This window comes from Pelodiscus sinensis, chromosome 1 (genome assembly GCF_052426305.1).
Source record: "Pelodiscus sinensis isolate ZL-2025 chromosome 1, ASM5242630v1, whole genome shotgun sequence".
Taxonomy (NCBI): domain Eukaryota; kingdom Metazoa; phylum Chordata; order Testudines; family Trionychidae; genus Pelodiscus; species Pelodiscus sinensis.
Window position 1 is genome coordinate 65,342,316 of NC_143052.1, and position 27,590 is coordinate 65,369,905.

The following is a 27,590-nucleotide window of genomic DNA, read 5'->3' on the forward strand; positions in this document are numbered from 1 at the left end:
CCCCTACACTGCACCCCACTTTCAATTTTTAGGAGCATTGTCATATCACACCTCCCCCTTTCCTCTGCCCTGAGCCCCTCCTCAGGGGACACAACAGTAAATAAGAAACGTTATTTTCACTGCTTATGGAAAAAAAACCTTCATTCCACCTGTGCAAAAGGATAACGAAGGGCTGCTCCCAGCACCTTGTCTCATGCTTCCCCCAAAGGCCAAAGAGAAGCAGTTGAGTGAAAGCTAGGAGCTGAGAAACTGCCACTACTGTTGGCCGCACTCCAAGGAAACCAGGTGGCCAATCTGCCATTACTGCGCACATCATTAGGTGCCCCACGGCACACATCAGCATCACTATGGTTTGTTGTAAACCATGCTCGCACTGCTATGGCATCTGCATGGGAAATCAGTGCAGAAAAAGGTGGGAACAGACTGCTTCGCACTGATCTCATGGGCAGGGACTAGACAAGCCTATGATGGGATGCTGACATCAACCCATAACCACCAGTTGCACAGTTTTGGTCACAGCGGGCACCCAGAGCAGAGACCAGAATACAAAGCTACACGGTGCATCGTGCTCCGAGTGGACGGCGGAGTCCCTGACGGGGGCAGGTAGTTCCGACTACATCCAAATCTTCCCCACGGCGAGCACGCGGACCTCTGGACTTTGCAGAACCGGTGACCAGAGACCGACCATCATAGAGTCGCCCTTATCTCCCAGTGTCCACATGGCCCGAGCATTAGCCGGGGATCATTCATCCAAGATCAGGTCCTGTGCTGAAACCAACAGGAGCGCGCCTTGCCCAGGCAAGCCCGAGAGCCTGGCGAGCGGGCAGCTCCCACGCGGCGGAGGGGAAGCCGGCGGGGCTGTGAGAGCAGCAGGGGCCAGGATCTCTGCGGCAGGTCTGCGCGCGCCCAATCCCAGCGCGGCGGCGCGCGCTGCCTTCCTCGATCCCTTTGGGCTGCGAGCTCCGGGCAGCCGCCACGCGCCTGCGCAATGTAAGCGCGCCCTTTCCCCGTCAAATCGGGCGGCCTCGTTCAACTTCCGGTTCGAGGAACGCACGCGCTTCCGGGTCCGGGCCATGGAGAGGTGAGCGCGGCAGCCTAGCGGGGCTCGGGACAGAGGCCGGCCTGGCCCGGCCCGGAGGGAGCCAAGGCCCGAGCCGGGACCCCCAAGTCTCCCCTCCCCCCCACCGGCTCCGCGGCCTGGCGCTCCCCTGAGGCGCTCGAGCGGCGGGAATAGGCTCTTGGGGCCCTTGCAGAGAGCCCCGCCCCCCTGCGGCTCTCTCGGGAGTGGCGGCAAATAGAGCCGGGGCCGGGCAGAGCGGTGAATGCGGGCGGGGGGGGGGATGTGACTAGGCCCGAGCGGAAAGGGCTGCTGTGCTCTTCTGCCTGCCCTCCCGCGTCACTCGGGCCGCAGGGCTTCTCCAAAAACAACCTAGCGTCCTGCAGCACCTTAGCGCCTGTCAAAACATGTGGGAGGTGTCATGAGCTATCGGGCGCACAGCTCAGTGGAGTTTAAGGGGTGGGTCTAGTTTTCAAATAGCACAGAGAAGGGAATGGGGGGGAGGAATTGACAATTAGAGTGTCCATGCTGCATGAAGCTGGTAAGAGTATTTAGTACTCATTTTAAGTAGCCTTTGTTTGGTTTTTATGTCATTAGGATGTGGAACGTGGTAAGAATCAAACTTGTAAATGAAAATAAGTTTTGTAGCTCTGCTCTTGAGCTGGCTTTTGAAATTGGTTTGAAATAATATGGTGACTTTGAGATCCATTAATGAGTGTCCAGGCAAGTTAGACTTAAACTACCTCTGACACTTCTTCACAGTAATTCTTGCTGCTGCCAGGCCAGTGGCTCCCGTCGAGCTAGAGCATGTCTTTTTGATGAGGAATAGCCAGTCTTGATTTTTAAATCTTCCATGGTGCAGATTCAACTATCTGTGGCTGTTTTGTGCACAAATCTCCTTGGTAAATTGTTCTGATGGTCACATACCACTCACTTTTTTTACCAATGGAGATATTTCTACTCTGAATTTGTCTTGTTTCAACTTCAAGTCTTTGCATCTTGTTACATGTTTTAATACAGCTAAATGCAATGTCTTATATTTAGGACCAAGGGTATAGGTCACACTAGAAAAATTGGGATTTGTGTTCTGGAAATCAGGGACTCTGAGAGGACTTAAGAATCATAAGTGATAATTAATTGAACATTTTAATGTGTTTTTAATGTATTTAAAAGGGCAAATGCAGTCCTTGTAGGGGGGATACCAAGTAGGAGCACAGAGGACATATTACCTCTGTATGGGTATGTCTAATCTACATCCCTCTGTCGAAAGAGGTATGTAATTTAGGCAAATCAAAAGTGCAAATGAAGTGGGAATTTAAATATCCTGCACTTCATTTGCATAATGGTGTCTGAGTGCTTTTTTGAAAAAGGGTTTTTTGAAAGTGAAAGCACCGTCTAGAGGCGGTTCTTTTGGGAGTGTGGGGGGAACCTTTTGAAAGAGCCTGTACTCCTCGTTCTCCCAGAGAAAAATCTAACACTGGAAGATTGGCAGGATTTGGAATTTCAGGCAAATATTCACTTTTGCCAGTCTAATTTTGACTATGGAAAAGGCTAGCATCTGATTTAAAATAACATTACGGAAAGGGTTCACGGCAGCTTAGGGCAGGTCTGCCCTACAAATTTATAATAGCACGCACTTCCTTCTAATTTTTTTCACGTATGTGTGGAATGAATTTTGTTATGTGCACTAGAATTGTTAAAATGCGTGTAATTAAGTAACTGTGTAACTGCTGAAAATTTCAGCGGTTACACACAAGGTTTGCAGACAGGCTGGAGTGGTCCCACCTTAAAAGGGGTAAGCAGTTAAACATTATGTTTAACAGTTAACCAACTGGTTAGGATTTTACATCCCTAGTCTAAAACAACTGAAGTTACCAAGTGTTCTGTCTGTAGCTTCTAATATGGAACATATTTACATAAGAAATAGATTAAACAAATCCTTTGCATAAATGTAGCATATTAAGGCTCTTGCACAACATTCTCAAAAGTATTCTGACTAATGGTTGTAGCTTCCACAGCATTATGAGAATCCAGTATTCCACAAGGCTTTTTTTTTTCAATAAAGGCTATTTCTGGATAGATATTAGTATTTGGTATTTCAGTTTTAAGTTTTTGTTGTTAGTTTCTTTTTTTAATTGGGTTTTGTATTTAGTACCATCCAGTTACTTGCTACACTTCTGATTCTTTTAGGAAACGTCATCTGAATGTGTTTAACTGTAGCAACTGTGTTCCTGTTTTGTAGGAATGAATTTGGAGAAATGTCATCCTCACCAGATATAGAGGTGACCAGGCCTGCTCGGAAACAGAGCTCTAAAAAAAGAGTTTCTAGTATCCTTTTTCTGTCAAGCTTTTTTTCTGTCCTGTTTTAAAAGGTATAAAAGTTGTGATTGCTTCATGCCACAGTTAACTTTTCTTGATTTGGGGTTCAGTAAATGAAGACTTTCCAAAAATTGAATTGTCAGTTGAAGAATATTGCAAAACTTATTCCTTTAATTTAATACACATTTGAAGTCACAAGTTACATTAATGTGTACTTTAAAAATTTGACACTGAGAGTAAAGGAGCCCAACATGTCTGCTGTTGCTGGTAGCTCTCTGACTACTACAGAATAAAACTAACAAGATGCTGACCCTTTTCACTATTCCAAAGAGCAGCAGGGAATTTGACAGGAATCATGTCAGTTCCATGCTGGTTTGCTTTTAGATTTGCCTTCATGCACTGGAATTATGTATTGAGTAGGAGGGAACCACAAAACAAATTGAGGAAATGGTTGAGGAGCAGAGAATACTTCTCCCTGTTCCCCTCCCCCAAGCAATTAGCAGACTTGTGTAATTAGAGAGCAGATATAGAAAGTTCTTTTTCTTTCAGTGAGGGATGAAATATCAGATAAAGCAGATATATTCTAGCCAAAGGCTGATGTACTAATACCTTCCTAGATCCCTTATGGTGAGTTTCCCTTCGTATGCATGCTCATCTTCACTATCCGCCTCTGTTTAGTAGGTTTAGCCTTAGTCCTCTAGCTATTAAATCTCAGGTAAATATTTCAGGCTTCTTTAACAGGAATTATCTCTTAGCCTTGGTAAATTTAGTGGACTAAGTGGACATTCCCTGTGATATCTTAAGGATTTCTTAAGATGCTGTGATGCATGGGTGGGGAACCTTTTTGGGGTTTTTCAGACCCTCAGAAAAATAGGTTGGGGGGCCACACGCGTGATAAGCAAAAACAAAAAACCCTCACATTGATATGGTCTCTGACTGAGAAGGAGAAAGCCACTCCCCATGTTCCCCTCCCACACCAGAACCTGTGGGGGCCCAGCCTAGTAAATAATGTATGCTCCAACCCGGTGGTGGAGTGGCAGGGGGACTGGAGCTTGGGGTACCCCTCTGGAAGGAGTTCCAAGTACTGCTTCCTGCATCTAGAAGAAAGGGGTTTTTCACTTGGTGGTGGCAGTCTATCTCCCAAGGCCAGGAAATCTGTGATCTTGGGAAGATTTTAAGCAGAAGCCTATAGTGGCAAGAATATTTTTAAGGTCTCTTGTGGGCCCCCACCTTCTGCACTCAGAGTGCCAGAGTGGGGAACAGTCTTGACAGATGCTATTAGCAGAGAGAGTTTATTTATATTGAAAATATAATACAATATAGTAGATCTGAGATGGAGTTTAGCGCACATTTTCTTAACCTGTCCGCCAGTTCTCACATCACTGGATGACAGTCTTGGAAATGGAATATCAAGAGGCCAGATGATTCCCCGAACTCCAGGATCATTGCTTCGCCAGTCTTGTAAGTTTTTCTTTCTTTCTTTCTTCTCCACTTCTGTGTGTCGTTAATTTCAGTTTGTGATTATACAAACACTAAACATGTTTTGTTTTCTGTATTTTTATTTCTGACTGTCCTATTTTATCTTAGACTTGGCTAGGTAGTAGTCATAGGCCATGTCTGTATTTATTGCGCTGAAGGTCAATCTTCTGGCATTTGATTTAGCAGTCTAGTAAAGACCTGTTAAATTGAACACTGAGGGTGCCCCCAGTCAGTGCCAGTACTCCTCAATTTGCAAGGAGTAAGGGAAGCCAATGGGTGCATTGGCTCCCGTTCACCTCCCGCTGTGGAGACAGTGCCAAGCTCAGCTTCAAGTCTGTTAACTCCAGCTATATTATTTACATATCTGGAGTCGTGTGCCTTAAGCTGTCCTTCCTGGTCTAATATTGCACTGGCCTTTAGGACAAAGACAGTGTGTTCTTTGTGTGTAGCCAAAGCCCAAATAATAATAAGGATAATGTTACCTGAATTTTGAGAGAGAAACAGTTCAGCTCTTTTCTTAGTTAACTGATATAAGTACATTTACAATCACAGTTACTGATTTTTGGCAACATAGCTCCATAGCCTTCAACTTTCTTTTTAGAAAAATATTATTTTGCTTTTCAGTTACTCCACAAACACGAGGTTCCACGAAGCAGCTAGATATGTCTACCATCTTTGGAACAGGAGGGAAATCGCCTCAATTTACACATACTCCTGGATTCTTTGGCACTTTGTCTATGGTATGAAGATTATTGGGCATATTGTTCTCCCTTCTTCGCTCATATGAATTTAATGAAAAGGTAGAAGTGCTTGCTGCATTTACATACATTTTGAAATAAGCAGGGTGGCTTGCTTTTAACCAAAATTACTTAAATCATCAAGTGGAAAGCCTCAAAATAGTCAATTTTAATCAACTTTTCCATTTGTATTCTCGAAATGATTGATATAAATCAAGTTTTAATGACTATAACTAAATAGAGCTTTTACGCTGGAGTTGGTACATCTCTCTGCTACCTAGGAGCAAAAATACCAATACCAATGTACATTTATTAGGCAGTTATATTGCTTAATATTTTCATTCATCTATTGTACATTTTTGAATGTTAGAAAATGGTATATTTCTTATTTATGAATATCTTTTTACTCATGATTTGTATCAAGCTGTGTTAGGATGGTAACTAGACTTTAAACAGACAACAGCATATTAAGAACAACCTTAAATGTTTTGGACACATACATTTCTCATCAAAACCTGTTTAATAAATAACACAGCTGAAAATATGAAAGGAACAGAGGGATTGACTGTAGTCAGTGAATTAGGCTGATTCTATCATGTCAGCCTGGAAAAACTTTCAGAATGTCCAACTGAAAGTGACTGAAGCATAAATTCTCACTTGCCAGTCTCTTAAAAATGAGACCGCAGTCTTCTAAATTATTTAGGCTGTTGTTCAAACCTAAAACTAGTAGTTCTCATCCCTCCTTCCTCATTTGGCTGGAAGGCAAAAAGTCAAAGATAGAAGAAAGGCAGGAGGAATGATGTGGGTGTGGAATTTGAAAAATGGATAGGAGAATAGCAAGGACTTATGTTCACATTTCAGGAGTTGATTAACATACTGCCACGAAGAGGATGATGTCTGATTTTCTGACCTCATTGGTTCAGTGAGAATATTCCTCATAGTCAGGGAAAAAAAGGCCTTAATGGCAAGTCGCTGCTACCTAGCATTTAGTGTTGATGATGGTAGCCATGGTGATGGTTATTAGAATGCTTGTGGTGACAGTTCCAGTCTTGGTCATTCTCAACCGTCTTGCTGCTGTGCTTATCTGGGTAAGTTACCACATGTTCCCCTAGAAATAATCAAAAAGAATGATTGCCATGTCTGTCAAACTTAAGTCTTTTCCTTAGTCCATGTTTCTACTAGAGCTGTCAAGTGATTAAAAAACTTAATCACAATCCTGCTGTTAAACAATAATAGAATACCATTCATTTAAATATTTTCGGATGTTTTCTACATTTTCAAATGTATTAATTTATAACCCAGAATACAAAGTATTCGGTGCTTGCTTAATATTTTTACAAATATTCTCACTGTAAAAATATTATTTTTCAATTCACCTAATACGAGAACAGTAGTGCAGTTTCTCTTTAGCATGAAAGTTGAACTTACAAATGTACAAAAAAAAGGAATTCAGTGTAAAACTTTAGAGGTTATATAGGTACACTCACTCCTACTACTAGGTCAGCCAGTTGCTCTGACAAACAAATTAGTTTACATTTGCAGGAGATGCTGCTGCCTTCTTCTTGTTTACGTTGTCACCTGAAAGAACAGGTGTTCACATGACACCATTAGCCAGCCTTGCAACGTATTTACGTGACAGACATACTAAAGATTCTGATATCCTTCATACTTTGATAACCATTCCAGAGGATTATGCAGTCTCCAGGCTGATTATGGTTCTGTTCTATAGTGATCCAAAGCAGTTTGCAACACAGTATGTTCATCTTAATCAATTCAGATGCCAAAGCAGAAAGTTGTCTTCCTTTTTTGGTGGTTCAGGTTTTGTAGTTTCTGCATCGGTGTTGCTCTTTTAAGGCTTTTGAAAGCATGTTCTACACCTCATTACTCTCAGATTTTAAGAAAACGTTCTTAAAATGAACAACATGGGCTGGGCCATCGTCCAAGGCTATTACATTGGAGACTATTACATGGCAGAATGTTGATAAAGCAGAGCAGTTCTTCCCAGTGGAGTTTAGAAACAAATTTAATCAACACTTAATTTTTTTTAACTAGCGTAGTCAGCATGCAAGTCTGTACTCTGGCATGGTGACCAAAGCATGAAGTGCCATAAGAATATTTAGCACAGTGGTCTCCAACCTTCTTAAGCACACAATCACTTTTTGAATTTAAATACAGTCCAGGGTCCACCTCAAACCCAAACACCTTTCCACCCTTTCTCCAAGGCCCTGCCCCTGCTCACTCCACCCTCCCTGCCTTCCCCATCCTTACTCACTTTTATCAGGCTGGGGGCTGAGGTGCAAAGGAGGGGGATGCGAACTCTGATCTTGGGCTAAAGGATTTGGAGTGTGGGAGGGGTTCCGAGCTGAGCCTGGGACAGGGAGTTGAGGTGCAGGAGGGGGTTCAGAGTACGGGCTCTGGAAGGGAGTTTCAGTGCAGGGGGACTCAGGGCTAAGGCAGAGGTTTGAGGTGTAGGAGGGGTTCAGGACTGGGGCCGGGGTTTGGAATGTAGGCTCCAGCTGGGCACCTCTTACCACAAGTGACTTCTGGGTGGTGGTGCAGAGGACTAAGGCAGGCTCACCCCTGCTCTGGCTATGCACCACTCCCCAAAGCAGCCAGCAAACTCCATCCCTGCCCTCCCTGCTCTGTGGAGATGGGGTACAGGGTAGGGAGAGGGGCACCCTGACATCAGCAACCCCTCTTCTTCTTCCTGTGCCCTGCACAGCAAGCAAGAGGCTCCCTGGGCTTGGGGGTCAGCTCTAAAGCAGAGGGCGGAAGCAACACCACAATACTTAGAGGAGCAGCTGAAGTGCCAGCACTTGACCTCTTCCTGGCCAAACCTGTCAGGATCACCTGTTGGAGGCTCCAAGATCTACCAGTAGATCAGGATCTACTGGTTGATGACCACTGATTTAGCATATCTGGCACACCTTGCAATGCCTGCTACCAAAGTGCCACGCAAACTCCTGTTCTCACTTTTAGGTGCTATTGTAAATAAGAAGCAGGCAGCACTATCTCCTGTAAATTGATTGTCTTAGTGATTAGCTGAACAAGAAGTAGGATAGAGTAGGCTTATAGGCTCTATTCTCAAGTTTTACATTGTTCTGTTTTTGAGAGCAATAGGCATGTTAACATGTACCCAAGTGCATGGTTAACCAATAAGCCTAGGCTCATTGAACAATCCATTAAGATCAACATACTGTATTGACTATAGTGAGAGACTCTGCCTTTCACTATCCAAGAAATTAAGGAACCACCTGATAAGTATCTTATACAAGAAACAGAAAAACATCAAGAATGACATCTCTAACTTGGAGATTCTCATCTCAAGACAAACATCCACACTGACTAACACCTTACTGATTCTTACCAACAACATACCACACTAATACCAACCCCGGAACCTTCCCTTGCAACCAACCCCGTTGCCAGCTTTGTCCACATAATCACTCTGTTGATACCATTATTGGACCTAACCAATTGAGTTAAAGATCAAGAACATATATTCCTGCTCATCCAGAAATATAATTATGCTATCATGTGCCAACAGTGTCCGTCTGCTATGTACATTGGACAAACGTCTCAGACACTTCGCCAAAGAATCAATGCCCACAAAACAGATATTAGACAGGATCACAAAGAAAAAACAGTTTCTTGCCATTTCAACCAGAAAGGGCATTGGCTCAACGACTTGATTACCTGCATCCTGCTTCAAAGACATTTTAACACCAGACTTGAAAGAGAATCCTCTGAACTGTCATTCGAGGCGTAAAGTTTCAAATTTAAGCATGGTCTAAACGAAGACGTTAACTACCTTACCCATTACAAAGATAGCTTCCCCAATTATCACCTCTAATATCATTAGCTCACAGACATTTACCTACTCTTCCCCCCCATCCCTCTTCTGTTCTGAAATTTGATTTGTCCTTTTCATGTGTTCTTTTTTTTTAATTGTATCCTTTGGTATATATGGTTGTGCCAATTTTCTTCCACTATTTGATCTGAGGAAGTGGGTCTGGCCCACGAAAGCTCATCACCTAATAAACCATCTTGTTAGTTTTTAAAGTGCTACATAGTCCTGTTTTTTGTTTCAGCTACACCACACTAACACAGCTACATTTCTATCACTATTCTAGTTTTTACACTTCCTTTTATTTTGTTGGTCTGTTCCTAAAACATACCCTTCATCTTCTTATCTCACCAGAAGCCTTGAAACTCCTAATGAACAGTTTTAATTCAGACAATCTCTGTTTTACGTCCCTTTCTAGCTCTGTTCTGTGACTTCTTTTTTCCAACAGCTATCTTAACTTGCTTGTAGTTTTAAATTATTCTGCCATTTTCCCACAACTTAGAACTTCAAACCAAGTTACAGTTTAACATAATAAGGCATAGGGAGGAGGATATGTGTATTAAGAATGAGTGTGAAATGTTACATCCTTCACATTAGATTAGAAAATCATGGTTAGTCACCCAAGGTGGATCCAAAGTTGAACCTTTTTTAAAGGTCAATCATAGTTTTTAGAGCTACTCTGCTTATCTTCCCTAAGAAGAAATAATTGAATGGAAAAGCTTGAAAACTCTTGGCAGTTTAAAATTGTTTTTTCTTTTCCCTGTGTTTAGTTGGATGACAGCAACTGGACAGCTGCACACTCACCTCAGCATACAGGAATGTTCACAAACCTGGATTTGTCCAATGTGACAGAGGATGTCACCATGAGTGCTGTTCTGTTGCGTGAGGATGATCCTGGAGAAGCTGGTGAGATGACCTTTTGTGCTTTCACAACAAAATAAAATGAAGCAATTATTATTTTTTGCAGTTCTTAGATGTATGTCCTGCTTTGGTGCTATAACGTTTTTCCAGAATATCCTTGCCTGATTTCCCCTCCTTTTCCTTCTTGCTGGCTGGAGAAGATGATACTCTGTGAACTTTCTAGTGACTGGAGTTGCCATCAGGAAACCTGTTAGTCATTACTGAGTGAAAAGAGAGTTCTGTGGAACATGGAGTCACATGTAGTCTGCCAATTCTACAGCTATAAGATGCAAAATAGTTGGGTTTTATTGAATTAGGCTCTTTTGGTGTATCTTTAAAACTTCCTTGTTCAACTATATCTGTAGCAAAATGTGATATAATTGCTGTGTGACTTCAGATCCATAACACTAAGAATCTACCTTTTATGTAGTCCACTTTTAGTTGTGGCGGTAAATTTGCATCGCAATGTGCAGGGTGCCCATAGTTCACATAATTGTCTGCATTGTTTTTTTGTTGACACCAAAGAAGATCTGCAAGTCAGATTTTATTGAAAAATAGTTTTGAAAAAGAGAAATTTAAATTAATCAGTCTTCAGGAAAATTTCTTGTGTGTTCAGTTTTTCACAAGTTATGGCATGCGATCATGACTCTTTCTTCTTTGTTTTCTAGCTACTATGAGTATGTACTCAGATTTTCTGCATTCATTTTTGAAGCACACTTCAACTACTGTTTTTGAACTTGTAGAAGAGTATGAGACTACTTGTAATAACCAGGTAAATTGTAAAGAATTTCAAGTTGTATTTCCTTTCTTAAGAGTTGTGTTGCTGAAACTAGGGATGTTTCCCCTTTCTGAACTAGTTGACCTCTCTGCTAGTCAACTTCTGAGACCCCTGTTAAGAGTTCAAAGGAGTTTTTGTTCATTTTCAACGAATGTACAAAGTCCTTCTCTTCTTAACACGAGAACCAAAAACAAAAGAAGCAGTTTCTTAGCTTACAACCCCAGGCCTTTTTAGCCATCATCAGACCCAAAAGTGCTCTATAGATCAGGGATGGGGAACTTTTTGGGGTTGAGGGCCACGGAGCCTCAGAAAAATCAGTTGGGGGCCGCACACAAGTGGAAGCTAAAAAAACCCAACCAAACCATCACTGGCATGGCTCCCGACTGAGAAGGAGAAAGGCACTGCCCACATTCCCCTCGCACACCAGAGCCTAGGAGGTCCCAAGCTAGTATATTTTGTGTGCTCCAGCCCTGTGAGAGGATGGCAGAGGGGCTGGAGCACGAGAGAGATCCCCATTGCTGGGGGGAGCCCTGAGCCTCGGGGGGGGGGGGGGGTCAGATCTAGGCAGCACCTGGGCCTTTGGTTCCCCACCCTTGCTCTAGATTTTCCCAGGGTCATAGAGTATTTGGACTAATAGGAGTGGAAGGGTCCTCAAGAAGTCTAGTCCAGTCCCCTGCACTCATGGCAAGATTATCTAGAGCAGCAGCTCAAACTGTGGGGTGGAACCCTGAAGTGTGATGTGACCCCACTTTAATAGGGTCTCCAGGGCTAGCATTAGACTTGCTGGGACCCAGGGCTGAAGCTGAGCTCCACCCCCACCCAGGGCAATAGGACTGGAGTTATATAGTAATTTTGTTGTCAGAAATGGATTTGTGGTGCAGTGAAGTTTGAGAACCATTATTTAAACCATATCTGAGAAGTGCTTGTCTGACCTGCACTTAAAAACCTCTAGTGATGGAAGTACCACAAATTTCTAGGCCAGTGTTTCTCAAATTGTGCTCTGCGGAAGCCCCAGGGCTCCGTGAGACATCTCCAGGGGCTCCGCGAGGTTGGCAAACTGGAAACATGGATAGGTACAACACATACAATCAGTGGACTGCTGGGGCTCCGCATAAATTTTTACGCATGTAAAGGGCTCCAGAGCCCAAAAAGTTTGAGACCACTGTTCTAGGCAGCGTATTCCAGTGCTTAACTGGACGTTTTTTTTTTCTTTGTCCAACATAATTGCTGCAAGTTAAGCCCTTTGCTTCCTATTTCATCCCTAAGGATTAAGGAGAATATTTTTTTCTCCCTTATCCTTGTGAACAGTTTTCAAGTAAATAAATGGTTAACATGTCCCCCCTCAGTCTTCTGAAGACTAAACAAACCCATTTTTTTTCAATTTGTCCTCATGTCATGTTTTCTGTTGCTCTTTTTCTGAACTTTTTCCAATTAGTCCACATTTTTCCTGAAGCGTGGCACCCAGAACTAGACATAACTCCAGTTGATACCTAATAAGCACAGAGTAGAGTGCTTATAATAATTATTTCTTGAGTCTTGCTTACAATACGCCTGGGTTACGTATACGCTACATGCTTCTTGTGCAAGAAGCCTTTTGTGCAAGAGTTTTTGCACAAAAAGTTCTTGTGTAAGAGCACGTCCACACCTCAAAGCACATCGCAAAAGCCACGTGCTTTTGCGCAAGAGAGTGTCCACATTGCATGGACGCTATTGTGCAAGAAAGCTCTGATGGCCTTTCACAGAATGGCCAACAGAGCACCTGTTGGGGACCAACCTGGCAGCACCCCAGCTGCTCTACCCCAGGTGTCCCCAAGTCAGCTGCTGCTGAAACTGATCAGCGGCTGATTCCAGGAAGCCCGGGGCAAAGCAGCTCTGCCTCGGGCTTCCTGTAGTCAGCCGCTGGTCAGTTTCAGCATCGGCTGAATCGGGGACACCTGGGGTACAATATGTACCAGTTCTGACTTACGTACAAATTCAACTTAAGAACAAACCTACAGAGCCTATCTTGTACGTAACCTGGGGACTGCCTGTATCCCTATAAATGTTTCTACACACACTTCACTCAAGATTGCTCTCTCACATCAGTTTGAATAAGGTTTTAACTTTACCTGTTGCCAGGTTTCACCCAATTCATAACATCTCACCACCCACTGATAGGGTGGTGAACTTTCTACCCCTACAGGCAGGACAATTCATTCCCTGCAAATGTCTTGACATTCCAGCCTGAGGACTTTTGCAGTTGGACTTCATGGCCTGTCTGGACGCTTTATAGTAATTTCTCCAACAGAGATTTAACTTTTACCTTTGCCCTTTCTGAGAATTCTCCAGATGGTGCTTTTTCCTTTTGTGAAGCCTCTAGGTCTTGTTTTCTTTTATTTGTTTTTATTTCTGCAAGCATTGTCATCATTGCTCAGTCTTAGTTCCACAGAAAGACCAGCTCACAGTTTCTCTTTGGAAAGTGGTAGAGTCTTACGCAGACACACAATCAGTATCCATGCAGCTGCAGCACTCTACTAGGAACTGCAGCAGAGAAAGCAACAGCATTTGGGCTGCTGCTCCCAGGAGCCAATTCCCCACACCGGCAGCTCCTCCCACATGTCTGTACCATCTGTAGCCCCATCCTAGTGACTGGAGCAGTCGCTAGGCTCACAAGCAGCTGTCTCTGGTTGTGCCAGTATGTTCTCAATTTGTGTGTTCTCTCTCATGCACACATCTGATCAATACAAAATGGAGCCTTCTCCCCACCCCATCCACCTGGTGCTAGTGTCTAGGCAGATTCTATTAGGTTTTGTTGTAGCTATCACCTCATAAGTGATTCACACCGCTCATAACAGAGTCTTAATATGTTTTTCCTGCAGTTGGTGAATCATGATGCTTAGAACTAACAAATTGCAATTGTTCAGGCAGTTAATAGGCTTAGACTATGTACACTCTACATTTGAGGTTGGTATAAGTTATATAGCTCAGGGGTATGAATAAGGGCCACCTTCTGAGGGATGTAAGTTACACCAGCGGTTTCCAACCTGTGGGCCGCTGACCCCTGGTGGTTCATGCCAGTACTGCATGGACCATTTAAAAATAAGGATTGGGCCCACAGTGGTGGGCCGGATCCTTATATTTCTCTTATTTTTTTTCCCCTCCGCCAGGGAGGAGGATCCGTAAAATTTTAATAGATTGAAAAGGGGTCCGTATACTCAAAAATGTTGGGAACCACTGAGTTACACAAACCTAATCGCCGCTATGGACATGCTATGTTGGTGGGAGGGCTTCTTCTGCCAATATAGCTGATGATGCTCATGGTGGCTGGAGTAACTAAGTAAAAGGGAGACCTCACCTGTTGATTTAGAGTATCTGCACTAATAATGCACCTGCAAGCTCTGTAATGTAGCTATAGCCTTAGCTTTTCTGCTTCCAACCAAAGACACACAAGATCTTAAACCAAGCACCAAGGCTGTAGGTTCCACATCCCTACATTAAAGCAATTTTCACATTATCCTGAATACTCAGGATAATGTGAAAATTGCTTTAATGTAGGAATGTGGAACCTACAGCCCACAGGCCTGTTTATTTTGATCCAGCCCCAGACTGAAAAAAGGTTCACCACCCCTGCTTCAGTGGCTTGAAACACAATAGAAAAAAATAATTTACTGTGTATAATTATTTAAATCAGGTGAATATGCTGGGGAAAATAGTTTACCGAGCAACTCCTGGACAGCAGAAGTTTTCAAAGACTGCTAGTGTTCTGTGGCTTCTCAAGCAAGAGATGGTAACCTGGAGACTACTGTCCTCACTTTACAGGTAATTTTTTTTGCCAACAAGTTGATCACTTAGATATACAAACTACTGGATTTATATTCTGCATGGAAAAATATGTACTCTAAGCAATGCTCTTTAATTATGCAGCATAAATGTGCATAAGACAAAATTGAGTTGTCATTGTGTAAGTATTTATTAAACCCCCATACTGAACAGATAAGTTAGTGGCTTTTTCATTTGATTTGTATTTATAGGGAAGATTTTACATTGGGAGAGGCACAATCTTAACTTCTTTCGTATTAACCATTAATAATATTTTGTACTTTTGTATCTAGAGATAGAATACAGTCTGTCCTAGAAGATGAAACAATGTTTGAAATTGCGGTAAGCTGTTTTTGTTTTTGGTTTGGGGTGGTTGTTTTTTCTTAAGGACAACTTGTAAACCTAGATATACTTGTCTTCAACCTAGACACCATTTAGAACATGAAAGTAAATGGAGTGTAAACAAAAATTAAACTGATTTGATTTTCATTGTCTAATAAATTTAGTTGAACTGCATAAATAATGAAAAGTGGACCAGATTAAATGTTTGTTTATTAATAAGATGGAAATAGGTTTTAAAATATGATTACATCTCTATAGCCACTCAAATAGGAAAAGTTTGTTCTAAGTAGCTATTTCTCCATTTCTTACAAGTTCCAGTGACATAGATAATGGTGTTCCTATGGGATAGTCAAGAGTTGAGAATTTTTTTCCATCTTCAAGTAATCTGAATGATCTAGGGGGCCTTGAAATGTTTAGCATCTTGTCATCTTAATTTTTCTTATAAATGCAGACTGAAGAATTTTGAAAAGTGTCCTTTATCTCGCTCTCTGCTTGTTGTTACAAAGCAATGTTTCCAGCCTATGCTAGTAGAGTATATTTAAAGAGATTAAAGACTAAGTGGAGTAACTTTTTCTTTTGTAAAATTCGTAGCTATAAATTATGTTTGTCATAAAATATCTCAAGCTAGTACTGCTTCAGTTGAGGAGATGTGTCCAATCCATATTTCCAAATGAAACTCCCATCAGAAATGGATCCTCTGCTCCATCTCATCCACCCCAAGAAATCCTCTGTATTTTAGCAAGAGCCTCTTTCATCCTAGTTTTGGTGAGGGTTTTATGTGAAGTTAGATCTCTGTGGCAAAGGCAGAACATTGTGCTGATCAGTTTTTAATTTTGTAGCTTATTTTGAGGGCACCTAGAACATTGAGTTAGTGTCCATTTTTAAAAAATTTTTGTATACATGTAAAATACATACTTGAGCAACCTAACTAGGATCCAAAGTATACCAGTATTTGCTACCATTATCTAATTTGTAACGTCACCTATGGACTGATTTGTTTATACGTAATTTTATTTTATGGTATATGAAAGTATATCCTTTTTTCTTGATATAATTCGGTATTTTTTAAATAAGCTACTGATATAAAACTTAGCAGGTCAGTGTATATTAACTTATTTCCTGTTTTTTTTCCCCCTTTAACATTCTGACATTTTTATTAAAAAATAGGTTCTAAATGCTAGTGAAAAGACAGCTGTAGGCATCTTGTTTCAGAGGGACTCACTGGTTCGACAAAGCCAGGTATGATTTATAGACCAAAAATTATGGGAATAGATAAGTTAGCGAGCTTTAAATACAGGCAGTCCCCGAGTTACGCGGATCCGACTTATGTTGGATCCGCAGTTACGAACGGGGCCCTCTCCCTGGTCTTCAGCAGACAAGGGAGAGGAAGCAAAGCGGCGGAGCACGCGGGCAGCGGACAGCTCAGACGCGTCTGGGCTGTCCGCTGCCCGCGTGTTCCGCCGCTTTGCTCTGCTTTGCTCCCCGTCCCCCTGGACAGCCCAGACGCGTGTCTGGGCTGTCTGCTGCCTGCGTGTTCCGCCGCTTTGCTCCCCGTCCCCCTGGTCTGTAGACCAGGGGGACGGGGAGCAAAGCAGAGCAAAGCCGCGTAGCCAGAGGGCAGCAGGACAGCCACGGCGCGTCTGGGCTGTCCCGCTGCCCCCGTGCTCCGCGGCTTTGCTCCAGACGCCTGTGGTACAGCAGCTGGGGCGCTGCCGGTTGGTCCTGTAGCACCGCTCTGGGCGCTACGGGACCAACCCGGCAGCACCCCAGCTGCTCTGCCCTAGGCGTCCTGATTCAGCCACTGCTGGTCAGTTTAAGCAGCGGCTGAATCAGAACGCCTGGGGCAGAGCAGCTTGGGTGCTGCTGGGTTGGTCCAGTAGCGCCGAGGAGCGGCGCTACTGGACCAACCCAGCAGCACCCCAGCTGCTCTGCCCCAGGCATCCCCAAGTCAGCTGCTGCTGAAACTGACCAGTGGCTGACTACAGGAAGCCCCTGCCCCGGGCTTCCTGGAATCAGCCGCTGATCAGTTTCAGCAGCAGCTGACTTGGGGATGCCTGGGGTTCTTAAGTTGAATCTGTATGTAAGTCAGAACTGGCATCCAGATTCAGCCGCTGTTGAAACTTATCAGTTTCAGCAGCGGCTGAATCTGGGCGCCAGTTCCGACTTACATACAGATTCAACTTAAGAACAAACCTACAGTCCCTATCTTGTACGTAACCCGGGGACTGCCTGTATTCATTATACTCTGTTAGAAACTATAACAAAAGCTATGTAGAATATTAAACTGCTTCTAGCACTGTATATTTCTCCAAAATGATTTTACTTAGTTATATAACCTCATTAGGGATTATATGCACAATTACATTTATGAAGGCAGAAATCTGTCTGTGTTTGCACTGATGGAGGCCAGATACATTCTTGAGGTTAATATGAAAAAGGCAAAAGATTAGGAATCTTGAAGCTACCTGTCTGGGGTATCCTTTACTAGCCAACATATGAAGCATGATAAGCTGCTAACCAGTGGAATTCTAACAAGAATGGCTAACAAAAGTGGATATTGGACACGCAATCGGTCGGGCTTAGTTACTTAGATGAGGAGTGGAATGATTTGGAGATGTGTATGTACAGCTCATGACTAGACTAGGATGGGGCTGGGAGATTGATGTTATATTTGTAATAGGTGTGTTTTTAAAAAAACAGCTTAAATTTATATTCCAGCTGGTGGTGGATTGGTTAGAGAGCATTGCCAAGGATGAAATTGGAGATTTCTCTGACAACATTGAGTTCTATGCAAAATCTGTATATTGGTGAGTTGTTGGATCATCATTAAGGATCATTCAGAAATTTTCTCTTGTATTCTGTATGCTGCATACTTCCTACGAGTTTTAAAAGCCATAATGGTTGATAGAACTGTTAAATTTACTCTTAGATTTTAAAAAACTGGTGACTCCATTCATTTTTTCTTTTCTTAATTCTTAGAGCTTTTTTAAAAATTAACGATTTTAAAACTTAAGGATGTTTTTGGTCAATCGTTGATTGAACCCCAAAAAAGAGAGGATTCAGTGTATTTCTTCACTCCCTGGTTTTAATTTACCCTTGCAAATAATTCACATCTCCTTATTTTTGTGAGCAACATATGTAACGGACAATAATCTTTTAGTTTACAGTGGCTAGGTTACTGACACCACTGTCTAATTTATGCAGTCACACCTGATTTTATTGCTGCCTTGTTCTTCTACATTTTGTCTATTCAGTTGTCAGAATTCTAGATTACAACTTTCTCTGCCAAGAAGTGTCAGTATAGTGTATACACTGTCTAGTGCAATCACTGTTTGAGGTCATTAGGTACTATCCTAATAGAAATCTACTATATATGTTAGAGTCGGTTGATCTGCAAGTCTGATGGTTCAGGAATGATTCCTGAATTATAAGAGCTAGGACCACCAAATTTAGTATGCATCTTCCTCTTACCATATATTAAAGCAAGGTCAGGGTTTGGTTGTGCCAAGACAATGGGATGTGCATGGAATGCAATTGTTTTTCAGATGGAAAAAAGGGTGTGAGCAGGGACAGTTATACTCATGAATGTCCACAGGGGTGCTGCAAGTGCTCCAGCCCCACAGAGTAACTGCTGGTTGGCAGCATGGCCCCTACCACCCTAGTCTACCCTGACAACTGCCAGATATTGACCTGGGCTGTTGTGGCATGCAGCCCCTGCCATCCCGGGCCAGCCCAAGGGAGAAGCTGGTGGCTAAGCCCACCTCCTGTTATGAGCCTCCCTTCCCCAGTCCCTGCCATGAGCCCCTCCTCAACTCCCAGGCCTGACTCCTGCACCTTCCCCCTCACACCACCAGCCCCCTTTCCTGAAGGACCCAAGCCAGGCTGGGTGAGTCTTAAATACATAGCAGATTAGAAGAGCATGTGTCTGTTCAAAACTTCTTCCTAAACAGTAAGAGCTAGGATCACCAAATTGGTATACAGCTTTCTCTTATTGTAATTTTAAAACAATGTAAGGGGTAGGTTGTGATGGGAAAACAGGATGTGCCTGAAATGGGATTGCTTCTCATAAAACTAAACAGAAGAGAGACAACCACCAAATCAAGTACCATCCTCAAAATTGGCATAACTGAGTGAATGTCGAAAAAGGGCTCGGGAAAGGTAGGGGCTCAAGGAAAGCATGCAAAGTGCCGCCTCTGCCCACTGGCCACAACAGCTCTGTTCTGGGCTGATGGAAAGCTGTCCCTTCCCTCCGCCCCCAGTCTGTGGCAGCTCCGTGCTGGGAATGTGGAAAGGGGTGTCTTACCCTCTTCCCCAGTTGTGTCTGTTCCATTCAGGAAGTGTGTGCCTCCCCCGTCAGCCATGGCACCCAACCCAGCACTGCCCTTGCTAGGGGACAAGGTCTTCCTTCCACACTCCCCATCCAGCCTAACCTGGGCCTGCTGCAACTGGGGGACATGCACTCCCTCCTTCCAACTGTGCTTGCTGGAGCTGCAGTGGCTATGGAGAGGCACTCCTCCTCTGCCCCAAGCTCATCTGCAGAGAGAGAGAACTGGGGTAGTTGTCTTTCCCCAGTCAGCCTGTATACTGAACCCACCCCAGAGCAATGATTTAAATGAAGCATGTACATTTTCTTTTCATTTTCCAAGAAAGAAAAATGAATTGTTAAGGACCCTAGCAACATCGATGACATGTTCTAGTCTTACCCCATATTCTTTATCAGATGCAGCAAGGGGGGGGGGGGGGGGAGCTGACTTAAAAGCCAGTTGCCCCCAGCACCATCTCTGTGGTGCTGCTTCCACCCTCCCATGCAGCTGCCTCTATCAGTTGGAACCTCCTGCAGACAGGAGCTGCTGCCATGAAGCAACCCCGTCTGCGGCCCGCCACCGTGACAGGGACTGCTTTGCCTCAGCAGCTCCTGTCCACGGGGGGGTCCATCCATCTGAGAGTCCATTTGTTCAAGAACTCCTCCTCCTTAACAATAAGAGATAGGACCACCAAATTTGGTATGCAGCTTCCTCTTACAACTTACAGCAAGGTCAGGGTTTGGTGTCAGGACAATGGGATGTGCCTGGAATTTGATTATTTTTCATCAAACAGAAAGGGGGGAGAGGTCTGGCAGGAGATATACTGCAGAATGGCCATTGGGTATCTGTATCAAGGGGCCAGAAATGGGGCCTGGAAAGCTATAACCCCATTGGGCCAGGAGGATGCAGAGGTGAAGAAAGGGACAGCTAGCTACTATGTATTTTAGAGAGGATGTGTGTCTGTGTCCCCCATAGCCATGTCCGCCAGCTGCAGCAGCCATGGAGGCACTTTTCACCTGTCCCCAAGCTGCTGTAGTGAGAGAGGGCTGGAGTTGTCCCCTCTTGCCAGGGCAGCCTGCATACTGAACCCTTCATCCTCAGCCCCACCCCAGAACAATGATTGTAATGAAGACAAACAAAACTTATATGAAAACAACTTTTAAAAATGAGTAGTCCTGTGGCACCTTAGAGACTGACTGACAATTTTTTATTTTATATATTTTGTTAGACTCTAAAGTGCCTCAGGACTACTCATTTTTAAAATTACAGACTAACGTGGCTATCCCTCTAACACTTATTTGATTTAAGGACCTGATTAGTGCCAGGTAAATTTTCTAATAACTAATGATAGGTAAGCCACCTGTAACAGGTTGGGACTCACTGCCATGGTGCCTACTGCTGGTCAATCTGGTGATTAGCTCTTCAAGTTCCAGAGCACCCTCTTCCTGCTGATTATTTGCATGCTGTTACTGTACTTTTCTTTTTCCCTGTTCTCCACCATGTTCTGCCCAGACCAGGATGTTGCTTGCTCTGAGTATTGCCCTATACATTGTCCAGGTTCTGGCATCCTCCCAGGGAACCCTGTTACCCCTAAGCCACCACTTGCCTTAATAACCCACTACCATTCATCATTTTGCCCCTTCTCTCAGGAGCAAGTGCATTCTGAACTGGCCACTTCATCATTGCTAAGTTGGGTTGGACCTGCTGCCTATTCCTGCCCTGGCTGCTTTTCTGCAGCCTAGTACCTCTTTGGACCCCTGTCACTAGGCCTTAGCCTGGGGTTTATTCAGGCCTGAGCTCCCCTGGATCACCTTTCTTTTCCCCAGCACTGCTCTATCCAAGGTACTCCCACTAGTAGTCAGCTAGGTCCCTCTCCCTCCGGAGCTGGAATGAGAGTGAATGCCTCCTGTCCAAGAGCCCTGATTGGCTGCCTCAAGCCCACTTGAGATTGGCTCCCAGCCACAGTGTGCCAGTGCAGGGCAAGCGCCCTATTGCACCATCATGCCATAGTAATTTTACAATTTAAGATGGATGAAATAGATCATGTCTGTGTTAATAAGGGGCAAGTAAAGGAACAGATCATTGTATTATTTCTCTTGCACCTTATTATTTCTTTGCTCAAGGCTTTGTCACTGTTACTGTGTCTCTAGTGCCTTGGCAACAATAATGTCATACTCATTCTCAACAATGGCATCAAGTCAGAAAATATCAAATCTCACTGGGGATTTTAAATCAGACTTGAAAAGTCAGTGATGAGTTCTGGAATCCTGAAGTGAACTTAGTGTGCTGACAGACTTTAGAATTTTAATATGCAGTCAGGTTTACAGTACTGAAATTACTCCATTATTTGGATGAATGAAACAAACCTAGGTGAGTTTGATCATGTATCCGTTAGGTGGTCTACTTCCAAGTTGTATTTGCCCAACAATATTATTGGCCTCAAGGGAAAACATAGAAATTGATAATCGAGAACCAATCTTGTGAAGAATCAGAGTATCCATTACTTAGTTCTGATGTACTATTTTGAAAATACATTTGATATCTTAAATGTCTCTTTTCAAAAGAACATTTTTCCTTGCTTTTAGGGAGAACACACTACATATTTTGAAGCAGCGACAGTTTAGCACGTACATTGGAAGTACTCGTCCACTGGTAACTGAACTAGTAAGTGAAATTTAAAATTAGGTTTGGCTTCACAGTGGGTGTCAATTGGATTTTTGGGGTAACTAGTTTTTTGGGTTTTTTTTAAGCTAAAAGTTCAGGAAAACTATCTTTTTAAAATGGGGAAAAACTCCTGTAATAGATTTTTTTTTCAGTGTTATGATGACAGCCCTGAAAACCTGGAGGAATTATGTATGCTGTCTAGGCAGCTGGCTTTTGTCCATTATGGTACTTCTTTAAGTGCCCTGAAATGTTAGTTGCTTCAAAACAAACACTATTTCTATGCAGAAGAGCAAATTATCTTGATTTGACTTGCCATTACATGTGAGAATCATAAATTAATAAAGGAAGATGGAATAGACAAAGGACAAGTGGCAGTAAAATAGCAAGTGCCTTTCTTATTCAATTTTTAAAGCCTCGTCTTAATGTGATAGTTGTCTTGGCCCCTTCACTTGAAACCTCACTTCTGAAAACCTTATAGGAATAATTTGAGAGACAAAGGAGACTACTTTGATGAACAGATGTGAGGATGATGTCACTGGAAGAGGGGAGCACAGTGGGGCATATGAAAGAGCGCCATGTCAAATTCAGTTTTGGGCTGTGGTGTAGAGACCTGAAAATAAGGCAAAAACATTTATTTGAATTGGATGTGCAGCACTATTTGTAACCTCTCTAAGGGTACACTTTTGCATAGCACTATCAATGATGAAACCCCAATCCTATGTGGAGCTCTTGCTGCTATTATACTATTATTATTTCTTGTATATTGAAAACCTAGGGAGGCCTGTCCAGAAAGAAAGAGCAATCACCTATATCTAATACAGAAGAAGAGTCAAGAAGCTTGAGTGTAGACTTTGAGAATTGTTCAGGAGGAGGTGGCTTGTGGCATTCAGGGTTTGTGTTTTGAAGATAGCAGAAAATAGGTTGGAATGGATCCATAAGAGTGAGACAGGAGGAAGTCAATGTAACCATTGTAGATGGCCTTCTAGGAGAACTCAAAAGTAAAGGGAAGAAAGGAAAAGGTCTGGTGAGGCATATTACAAAGGGTAAATGTGGTAAAAGGAGTGAGGAGGACAGGGTTTATGGGAAGGTGCAAGGATTGGAATTGATGAATGGGGATCTCTCAGGGTCAGTGACTGGGGAGGTAAAGAAGAGAGACCAGAAATGTAATGCTGGTTTTTATGCAGACTAGTTAGACTGTCAACATGGGAAAATGAATCAAATGATTTTACTATCATTCATAATTTTTGAGACCTGCATACAGAAGAAATGTCGGTGGTGCGTGGGATGGAGGACTCATCGTCTTTTTCTTGTAGGACCCAGATGCCCCCATAAGACAGAAAATGCCACTTGATGATTTGGATCGAGAAGATGATGCAAGGTTACTCAAGTACCTTTTCACTCTTATCAGAGCTGGGATGACAGATGAGGTAAGCCACAGAAACCTATAGTGTCCTTTCTTTTCCCTAGGACTTGTTCAAACACTTCTAAAACTGATTTAATTCAACCAGTACAAATTTCTGTATGAACACACTTATATCCATTTAGCTTTGATGGAATTGCAGGTGCTGATTGATGATAGCTTGCTGCTATCATGTTAGCTATACCACTATAAACAAGGGATGTTAAAAGTCAGTTAAATAGGAAACCGTGAAAATTTCAGCAGTTATGCTCTGTGGGCTCCACAGTATAAAGCTTAAATGAGCAAGCCAGCATTGGATGGGCTCCCAGGGAAGCAGCTTTCCTGCTGCAGTAAAGCTTCCTCCCCAGGAGCTGAACAGGCAAGGCCTGCCTGCTCTGCTCCCAGGGAAGAGGCTTCACTGCTGCAGTGAAGCTGCGTCCCTGGGAGTCAGCTGAGTATAACCAGCATCCTTAATGGATAAGCATCATCTTATTGGTTAAACAGTTAGTTGGTTGCACTCTAACAAATCCCTACTATAAATCAGGCTTTAACTGATGCAAGTGTCCACAAATAATGTTGCGTTTAGTGAACTAAATCAACTTAAAATCACACCTTTTAGTTAAACCATTGCAACTTTGAGTTGAGGGCAGGCATTGTGGTCCATAAATTAGACTTGGTGCTACAAGTCAGCATATGCATATGCTGCTCCATTTCCCTGCATCACTGCTGGTGAGTGGGAGGCGGGCCCTGCTGCAGGTGCTAGGTTTCCCCCCACCCTCCGCTAGTTACCCAGGCTGCCCGGAGGCTCTGGCCCCTTGTTCTCCCACACACTACATTGGAGGGGGCACATGCCCTGCACTTCCTTCACCACATGTGCATTGCCCCGGTAGCAATGTTTGGTACTCACATGGCTTAGTACTGACTGCTCAGTGCTATATGAAACAATTGGAACATCTGAAAGAGCTTGTAAATTGTGCCTTTCATGACCATTAAATTTTGTGCACCTCCTTTTTTCATATAAGCTGTACAAATTGGGGAAACAGCATAGTTCTTCTTGGGTTTCTGTTTAGTACTGAATTGCAAGGGTGCTTTTCTCTTTGCTGATGCCACCCTTTAATGATGGTTTTACATGGCTGCAGTAGACATTCAGAATGGCTTCCTTTCTTATGGCTGAGTTTGATTTGGAACTGTGAAAACAGCACCCAGATTTCCTGTTTTCTATGAGGAAAAGATGACACGGCTTCATTTCCTGTTTTCTCCTTTTCTGTTGCTTTTTATGGCTTGCCAGGGACTTCAGCAATGAAATCTCTCAGGAGAACTCATAAATAGGAATGAATAGAATTAGGAATTCGTGCTTTTGACCAGCACAAAAGAGGCTACTCTTCTACTTATTCCTTTGGCTGAATGTAGCTCTGCTTTTTCTTGATACCTTACATAATTTGTGGTTTAAATCCATTGCCCACCAATTTAAGAGGAATTACCACACTGTCACTGCAAGGTCAGCCTGCTGTGAGCATGTGCTGTGCTCTCAATTCAGAAGCACCCTTTCAGGTTCTTTCTTGGGTAGAAACTCCCCATTGTGCCAGTGGTTTTTGTTCTCAATTAAATATTTGTATTATGGTAACATCTGAAAGTCTTCATGCTGGGTGGTGATGGGGGACTGAATGCTAGGCATGGTGCCTATGCCTAATGAGGGAAAAGAAGTCCCTACTCCAAAGATCTTATAACCTTAGGAACAAAGGAATATAGTCACTTGTTAAAGATGAAAGTAGCATCCCACTGTGCCACCTAGCTATAATTTTTTATTCTCTTTCCTATTCATCGTCATTCCCAACAGTGACAAGTGACTGCAGATTCTGCATCTTGAACAGACTTGACTTAAAGCATGACCATTTAACAGTCGGCCTCATTGCTTTGGCAGTTTTGTCAATCATGGAATTGATACATCAGTTAGATAACCCATGAGATGGATAACCATCAACAGTGTGTGCTTGTTTACGGTCGTCTGAAGCCTATTTTTTCCCCTAAACCTTTTACTCCTGCTATATATTCATATAACTAGGACAGGTACCAAAATTGGCTTTGGGGAAAACAGACTTCTTGAGTAAAACTATTCATGGCAGTATATAGCCTGATGTGTATTGCCAGCACGAAGGATGGAATTTTTCAAAGCACCGGAGAGTTAGGTATCTAATTGTGATGGAATGACCCTGGAATGCAGCCTGGGATTGTGGGACAACTGTACCCATGAACTTTCAAGCCCGGGGCGCTCTCTCAGTGCCTTGCTAATGACCAGCAGCAACCCCTCCAGATGCTATTATTGCTCAGCACAACTGCATGTAGAAACCTCACACCCAGCTAGATTGCATGAATGTTCCCAGAGCCACTCATGAGTCACAAAGAGAGAGACACCAGCCAGATCCCTCCAGGACGTACCTCAGGAATAAACCATCTAATGTATTAATTGGTTCACCACTTCATCAATGGAAAGTGGATTTACACCACACTTTGTAAACCCTCAGAGCAAATTTACTAAACACTTCAGAAGAACTCACTTATAAATTTGTTTTACTGTTTATATTTGTTGATAGGCAAATAGTGATTACCAAAAGAAAAGAAAATATAAACACAGTTTAAACTTTCAACCCTATTAGACTGGCAGTAAACTAGTTCAAGCATTTTTTTTTCCTGCTCCATGGAATATTGCAGTCCATAGTACACAGATTTAACTTTTGAACCCTGGGCCAGACCCCTCAGTTGGAACCTTCAATCTTTTCAATGTCCAGGTTGCTTGCAGTATAAGTGGGTGAAGGAGAGAGACTATGGGTGATTTGGTTAGGAACTATGCAGGGGGGCACCAGCCATCTGACTGCCCCCCCACATAACTCCCCTCCCCACCCTAGTCACCTGGGGGAGGGCTGAGACATCACCACCTGAGCCCCAAACCCTATCCCTTCCCTGCCTCCTTCACACCCTTGCTCTGCTCCCATCCCACCTCTTCCCCCAGTGATGTAGCCCATGGCACTAATGGGGGTCTGGTGCCCACAAAAGGGACTTCCCCCTGTCACCCACAGTGGCAGCGGGAGGTGAAGTGATACAGCTCCATTCCCTAGATGCCAACCACATTGCTCTGTGTCCTGTTGGTGAGTGCAGGGGATGATTCCATCCCTCCCCCGAGTGACATGCTGGTCAACCAGAAGTGGAGCCATATTACTATGCTTCCTCCCATGGCCACCGGTGTTTGGGTGGACCTCTGCTCTGGGCACTAGGCCCCTGGACTGGCCAGAGGCTCTGGTCCCTTGCCCTTCTGCCTATGATGTGGCAGGAGGGGCATGTGGCCCTTCTGACTGCCCCCCATGTGTTGCCAGTGAGAGGCAAAGCGTAGACCCCTGTGTTTGGTTTTTATACCCTTAGTTCATGTGCTTGGAAAATACAAGCCTAGGCATGTCTGGAAGCATTGCTGAATCTTCAAAGTTGAGTAACTCCCCTGGCATGGCCTCATGCATGCAAGTCATTTAATTGTAGCTCCCTTGCTGACCAGTGGGTTCAAAAGCACCCAGCTAGGTGCTGTTACCTCCCTAGTCATTGTCTCTGCAGGGCTTTGCATGTCTGCAATGCTCCCAGACATGTCTGGGCTTGTATTTTCTAAGCACACGAACTAAGTTTTAACATCTCCAAAGCCCATAGCATATTTTAGCGAAAACCATACAACACAATACTTATTTCATATTCATGAATGAGTCCTATTTAGATACAAAAATGACTCTAAACAGATCCTTTAGGGAGGGTGGGAAATGGAGCTCCTCTTCTCGCACGCACACACACACACACACACACACACACACACACCCAACCCCTCCCCTCCTGATTCGTACGGGAACATTGCTAGCTATCCCCCGCGTGCTTCACTCTGGCTGGGGAATGCAGGAGCAGGCCCAGGTTCCTCTACCCCCTATCAGGGAACAT

General features: G+C 43.5%; 1 protein-coding gene across 6 annotated transcripts in view; it reads left to right on the forward strand.

Moving 5' to 3' along the window:
• Window positions 1-735: 735 nt before the first annotated feature.
• NUP107 (nucleoporin 107) overlaps window positions 736-27,590 on the forward strand; it is a 45,883-nt gene continuing 19,028 nt past the window's right edge. Inside the window, exons 1-12 of one of the 6 annotated variants that reach the window (XM_075931457.2) lie at window positions 736-1,081; window positions 3,300-3,385; window positions 4,748-4,837; window positions 5,480-5,595; window positions 10,210-10,345; window positions 11,008-11,111; window positions 14,788-14,915; window positions 15,209-15,257; window positions 16,425-16,496; window positions 17,976-18,064; window positions 22,147-22,225; window positions 23,539-23,652. In XM_075931457.2, the coding sequence (XP_075787572.2) occupies window positions 1,074-1,081; window positions 3,300-3,385; window positions 4,748-4,837; window positions 5,480-5,595; window positions 10,210-10,345; window positions 11,008-11,111; window positions 14,788-14,915; window positions 15,209-15,257; window positions 16,425-16,496; window positions 17,976-18,064; window positions 22,147-22,225; window positions 23,539-23,652 (1,071 nt within the window). In that variant the 5' untranslated portion in view covers window positions 736-1,073. The other 5 variants (XM_006121584.5, XM_089779772.1, XM_075931468.2 and 2 more) reach the window with 5 other exon arrangements.